A 6,737-nucleotide genomic window follows, 5' to 3' on the forward strand; every position below is an offset into this window, starting at 1 on the left:
ATATATGCTTTAAATGGGTTGGAAGTGTGTGGAAGATTTTAAGTGGCCTGCTATAGAGCTCTGACCTCAGCCCTATTAAACACCTTTAAAATAAATGCTGACTGCACCCCAGGCCTCCTCACCTCACCTTCATCAGTACCTGCCTTCAGCCAGTGAGCGCAAATCACCACACAGTGTAGTGGATCAGTAAGTGTGGACAAAATGTGGAACAACTTTGATGATATTTAGCATTTTCTTACAAATTATATATAAGATATCGAAGGTATAATCCACTGCAATTATAATGTTGAATTATCCACCACATGCCCAGTATTCCAGAGACGACAAGACCAATAATGACGTGGATTTAAAGCACTTAGTGAAAGTGACAGATTTCCTGCCACAGAAAGTAACAAAAAAAGCAACAACTTATTCAGAAAACATTACAAATATTTTGAAGGTGAAATAAAGCAAATGGAGCATGTAAAAAAAAACCCCAAAAAACTGTTTCATCTCATTGACACGTGTGTGTTTTAATGATCAACTCATTATTGATGCGAAACGTGTCAAATAGAACAAGCAGACAGGCACGTGAATGAGCAAACAGTTGGACATTGAACTCTGGATGAAAATCGTTTAATAGACATTTTACTGTCACATTTTAACTTCACAATAAGAAACATGGTCTGGTCTTGGTATCCAACACTTCACAAAATACTTATATTTGAAAGATGATTAAAAAAAAGTATATATATTTAGTATACTAAACGAGTAGTATTGATGTAAAATGGAGGCAAATGCAGCATCAAATCTGAAACCTGACCAACTCAGTGGAACAATCACACTTCATTAAACACGCCCAGTGTAAAACCAACTTAATGTTTGTCCAAAGCTTTTGAAGATGTCTATCTACAAAATAGTGGTTTGCTAAGAGCTGCCAATCTTTTTGTACCCACACACATTTATACAAAAACTTAAAGTGCAAAATAGTTCAAATGAATGTGCAGATACTATCAAGCGTTCTTGCTCAGTCATGTGAAGAACAAAGTACTTCTACATCACAGCAACCTCATTAGTTTTAGGTATTGGGACATGATCAAAATCATGTGGCCCTTATTAAATCTAAAACTGACGTAAACAAAACCTCAGATAAACATCACCACATCACATATTACACATAAAAATGAAGAAGCCATGTGTGAAAATCTGTGTAGACCTTTCATAAGGTTTCCGAGGCTAAATAGCAATCAGGTGCTGCTGATTAAATCCCTTAATTCATTAATTGTCAATAAGTGTGGGACCAGGTCCAAGACCAGGTTTTAGCCGTTTGCTGGTCTAGAGCATTCAGGGGTGTGTTAACACAATGTCAAGGAGGAAGGATATCAGCAATGATCTCAGAAAAGTAATTGTTGCTGCTTATCAATCTGGGAAGGGTTATAAGGCCATTTCCAAAAGATTTAAATATTAGCATTCTACAATGATTATTCAAGTCAAGAAGCTTTCATTGTCATTTTAACCATATATAGCTGACACAGTACACAACAAAATGTGACCACGTTCCTCCAGAACCCCTCGGGAGTGGAAACATTCAAGATAGTTGGGAGAGAGTGTGAGCCAGAATTCATCCATAAAAATTCTGATTCTACAACTGATTGGATCATAAGGTCTACATAGTTTTTTCCCTCCACACATAAAATTGGCATTTTCATTTTAGCTTCATGTTAATGTTCTTGACAGGCTGATACGACCAAAATACAAAATGATGAAAAATTAGAAAATATAAAATGATTTTTTTTTTTTGTGTTGCTACCATTCGTGCAGAAAATGTAAACAAACTCTACCCAAGTAAAGCATGAAATTATGACTGTTTACGTGTAACCATTAACACTGGAACACCTTGTCAGGAAGTCACTTTTCACTTGAGATGGTCACTTGTGAGATGAATCTGGTGGGAAATCTTGTGGTTTGTGGAATGTAATGAAGTTTAAGCCTGGAACACAGATTTGGTTTAGGCAGTTAATACAGACACTGTTCTGTAATCGAAGTGCTGAGACTTAGGAGGCAAAATCAGTACTGTTTTTACATGTACAAATATGTAAATGTAAATTCAACACAGAATACAAAGAAATTCATTATTTTTTTTTACCTTGATGGTTTTTCCTGTATGGATTTCTTGAGCGATCAGATTACACAACAATGATGAAAAGAAATAGACCCATGACTACAGCAACAATGACATGAGACTGCATTCCACCTGGTCCACCAACTGATCCTCCACCTCGTCCTTCAACTGATCCTCCACCTGGTCCTCCAACTGATCCTTCACCTGGTCCTTCACCTGGTCCTCCACCTGGTTTTTGGACTGTTAGATCAGCACAGAGACTTTATTGCTTGCTGTATCAGTAAATATACTTTCACTCTGTAAACCTGCAGATTTATATGAAAGTGTTTCTCCGACTTCTCAGTATCACAGTAAAGGAGTGTATTATTAGTGTGTGTGTTGTAATAAATTGTTCCAATTGTGTGTCTTTTAAATAATGCTTCAATTGTGTGTGTTTAAAAACAGTGTGTGTGTGTGTATGTAACAGCTGCAGTTACAGTAAACACACACTTTACCTTTATTCCCCCAAACCTGCATGTCATCAATCGGGTACTTTTTTAACCAATCAACACAGTCAGTCTCCAAGAAGTCCTTCCAGTATTTCACTTTCTCTCCTTCCGGATCCCACGCCTCTATAAAGATCTCAGCTTTCTCATCAGCTGGAGTCCAGGTTCCAGTTTTTAGATCGAGATGGAAGAAATCTTTTTGATCATAACTGTACTGATAGTGTCCACTAGAGGTGCTGTTTTCACCAAGTTCACAGCCGTACATCTTCAGTAGTGTATGAACACCTGCACACACACGTATACACACACACACACGTCTTCAGTCACTAACTGTCGGTTTGTTTTAAGAAAATGCTGATCTGAAAAGTAGTTACATTAATGTGTTGTTTTACTGCCATTCAATCATTTCTGTGACATTTCATTTTGTCTGAATTTATAAAATGTCGAAAATATAATGGTTTTTTTTTTTCGGTTAAAAATGGCAGAAGTATAATGAGAAAATCCTACTACAATATAGATTACCTTAATGTGTGTGAAGTGTGTGTTTCACCTTTAGCGTGACTAAAGCTCTGTATCACCACCTGTAGATTGTCTTGAAACAACTCCAGTTGATTCTGCATATGCTCTGTCTGGATTTTCCAGTACTGTGGATCATCAACTTCGATCTTCTTCACCCACTCTGTCTTTGGGATCATTTTCTTGGTGTTGCTGTCGTAGTACACAATCTGCTCTCCATTAACCAGACCAACAGCTGTGCAGTTAAAAGTTGGTGTGATGGCAGTGTAGATGTACTGCAGGGAGTGTGGGACTGGAGAAATGTACACTTTTAGTAACTCTGCCCCAGTTGAAATATAATTATATTTTTTATATTATATTATTTTATAATTATATAATTTTTTATAAAAGTAATTCTGCAAATTCTAATTGCCACCAATATCTCAGTGACAAAACCACCTAACACACACACATGATCATCTCACTACTGGCCCCGGTGTTGCCAATCTGATTGGCTAAGCAACAGCTTCAAGCTCTCGGCAGATTCTTCTTCTTCTTTCAGCTTCTGCCATTAGGGGGCGCCACAGCAGATCATCCGTCTCCATACCCCCCCTGTTCTTTACATCTGCCTCTTTCACTCCAACCACCTGCATGTTTTTCCTTAACACATCCATAAACCTCCTCCTTGGTCTTCCTCTTTTCCTCCATTACTGGTAGCTCTATCCTCAGCATTCTCCTACTGATATACCCCATGTCCCTCCTCTGCACATGTCCAAACCATCTCAATCTCACCTCCCTCACCTTGTCTCCAAAACTTCCTACATGCGCCGTCCCTCTAATAAACTCATCTCTAATCCTGTCCATCCTCGTTACTCCCAATGTACATCTCAACATCTTCAGCTCTGCTACCTCCAGCTCCACCTCCTGTCTTTTACTCAATGCCACTGTCTCTAAACCATACATCTCAGGTCTCACCACAGTCCTATAAACTTTCCCTTTTACTCTCACAGATACTCTTCTATCACAAATCAGTCCAACCTCCACCTTGAACCAGTCTGTCGTTCCTACTGCACACTTCACTGCTGTCACACTGTCCTCATACATGTCCTGCTCCACCCTTACATACTTCTCTGACACACCTGACTTCCTCATACAATACCACAACTCCTCTCTCCACCCTGTCGACGCTTTCTCTCAATCCACAAACAAACAATCGGTACCAGCACACTCCTTCTCCATTCCTCAGGCATCCTCTCACCTTCCAAAATCCTGTTAAACAATCTTGTTAAAACTCCTCTAACTCTCCTAAATCTCCATCTCCTCAATGCTTTACCATCTCCACACCATCCAACCTTCTCTCTCTCTCTCTCTCTCATTTTCCTCTTTCATCAGCTGCTCAAAATACTCACTCCATCTTCTCAACACACTCTCCTCACTAGTCAACACATTTCCATCTCCATCCTTTATTGCTCTAACTTGCAGCACATCCTTCCCAGCTCGGTCCCTCTGCCTGGCCAATCGCTACAAATCTTTTTCTCCTTCCTTACTGTCCAACTTCTCCTACAGCTCCTCATATGCCTTTTCCTTGGCTTTCGCCACATCGCTCTTCACCTCCTGCTGCATCTCCTTGTTCTCCTGCCTACTTTTCTCATCACTCTGTCTTTTCCAATTCTGTTTCTCCAACCTCTTTCTCCTTATGCTCTTCTGCACTCTCATTCCTTGCTCATGCCCAATCATCAAGCACCTCTTCACCACCCCCGAGGTCCTGTCTGACCTCTTCCCTGAACCTCACACTACATTCTTCCTCCTTCAGTTTCCACCATCTTATTCTTTTTTCAGTCCTCACTCTCCTCCTCTTCTTGTGCCACTACCATTTCCAACCTTTTAGCAAAATCTACCACCATCTGCCCTTCCACATTCCTCTCTGTGAAGCCACACCTACCATCACCTCCTCCTCATCTCTGTTCCCTTCACCTACATGCCCATTAAAGTCTGCCCCAATCACCAATCTTTCATTCCTAGGTTCATCTTCGACCACTTCATCTAACTCACATTTTTCCTTCTCCTCCATCTCACAACCCACTTGTGGAGCATAGGCACTGATGACATTTATCATCACCCCTTCAACTTCCAGCTTCACATTCATCACCCTATCAGAAACTCGCTTCACCTCCACTACACTCTTACTATACTTCAGAATCCCCCTACACCATTTCTCTTTCCATCCACACCATGATAGAACAGTTTAAACACCTCCAATGTTCCTGCTCTTACTCCCTTTCCACTTGGTTTTTGAACACACAACATATCTACCTTTCTCCTCTCCATCATATCAGCTCCCTCTCTCCCTTTACCAGTCATAATGCCAACATTTAAAGTACAAACCCGAACCTCCACTCTCCTCCACTTCTCCTTTCCTGCTGTCTCTGTAGACGTCTTCCTCCTCTCCTTCTCCTCCTTCAGCCAACAGTAGCCCGATTTCCACCGGTACCGGTACACCATAAGCAGTCCCACTAGAGTTTCCAGAATTTTGTATTTTTTTTTGCAAGGGGCATTAAATAATGAATATTATAATTAATAACAATGACATTTGTAGCACTTTACCTTGAAACCTATTTAACATGACCTCACAACCTCAAATCCACCTGCCTCGGATTTGTTATTGTAAAATGGACAACAGCGCCATCTCCCGGTCACGGATTATGATTGTCGCTGCGGTACTTTTTATTTGATTTTTTTTTTATTTGTTATTCTTATATAATAAAAAGTAAAATAAAACAAGAACCTCTTCCTGTCAGCTAAAATGTGCAATACACATTTAAAATCTGAAATATTTCTGCAGTGACTGGGATAAAACAGTTTCAGTATAAAAAAAACACCCTTATTTTCACTGAGACTCGAAAACTCCTGCCACACATTTACACAACACGACTTTCCTGCTGTTGTGTGTTTCTCCACATGCAGAAACCCACCTGCTCCTGAAAGATGAACAGAACATGTGAAAAAGAGCAGAACCTTTAATAAATCCCAGTCTTCCATTTTCTGCTTCTGGTGTTTTATGGCGGTTTGGCAAACCAACTGAAAGGTGCATTACCGCCACCTACTGATCTGGAGTGTTGAGTGACCATCGATTTGGAAGAAAGAAATACATTAAAAAAGTGGGAAAAAGGGAAATTAAAACCTAAATTCTCTCTGTTGTTCCTGTGTTTTTAAGGTATTTAAATAATACTTCTTGAATTCTTGATTGCTTACACTCGTTTCCTAACAGTACTTTTAAAGAAATATTGTCAACTCCTATCCACCCTAATTTTTAACAGACAATAATTTAATGCTATATGTCCAATTCTTAATCTTGAGAAAATGACATTCTTCTTTCTATTTCCAAATCTTTTCCTCTCATTTCCAACATTCTTCTGTATCTAAAAGAGATGTCTTCCTTTAGACCCACTATTCCATTATTCTTGCCATTTTTACTTACTTCAAATGAAATAACTTTTTTTTTAAATTCAGCTTCACTCAAAGCTACCTTAATAGCTATGTGTGTATGATTTAATGCTTTTTTTTTTTAAGCAAATCTACTACTTCATTTCCATTCACACCAACATGAGCAGGTACCCAAAGGAAATGTACCTCTACCCTTAGTTACGTAATTCTAA

At 39.3% G+C, this 6,737-nt stretch overlaps 1 protein-coding gene across 1 annotated transcript; it reads right to left on the reverse strand.

The window, feature by feature from the left end:
- Positions 1-599: 599 nt before the first annotated feature.
- LOC124381006 (class I histocompatibility antigen, F10 alpha chain-like) lies at positions 600-6,172 on the reverse strand. The gene is made up of 8 exons (XM_046842369.1): positions 6,161-6,172; positions 6,054-6,059; positions 5,686-5,693; positions 5,473-5,594; positions 3,137-3,394; positions 2,596-2,871; positions 2,126-2,341; positions 600-1,969 (listed from the first exon to the last, which is right to left on the reverse strand). Exons 1-7 carry the CDS (start codon positions 6,170-6,172, stop codon positions 2,166-2,168), a joined length of 858 nt encoding a protein of 285 aa, XP_046698325.1. The 3' UTR covers positions 600-1,969; positions 2,126-2,165.
- Positions 6,173-6,737: the final 565 nt, after the last annotated feature.

This window comes from Silurus meridionalis, chromosome 27 (genome assembly GCF_014805685.1).
Source record: "Silurus meridionalis isolate SWU-2019-XX chromosome 27, ASM1480568v1, whole genome shotgun sequence".
Taxonomy (NCBI): domain Eukaryota; kingdom Metazoa; phylum Chordata; class Actinopteri; order Siluriformes; family Siluridae; genus Silurus; species Silurus meridionalis.

Bases quoted from the DNA above. Each gene is read 5' to 3' on its own strand.
- LOC124381006 (XM_046842369.1), bottom strand. The intron at 3,395-5,472 runs GTTCGGGTTTGT...ACATTTCTCCAG, and splicing joins AGAAGTGGAGGAGAGTGGAG to TCCCACACTCCCTGCAGTAC. The intron at 2,342-2,595 runs GTAAAGTGTGTG...CTGATCTAACAG, and splicing joins GCAGGTTTGGGGGAATAAAG to TCCAAAAACCAGGTGGAGGA.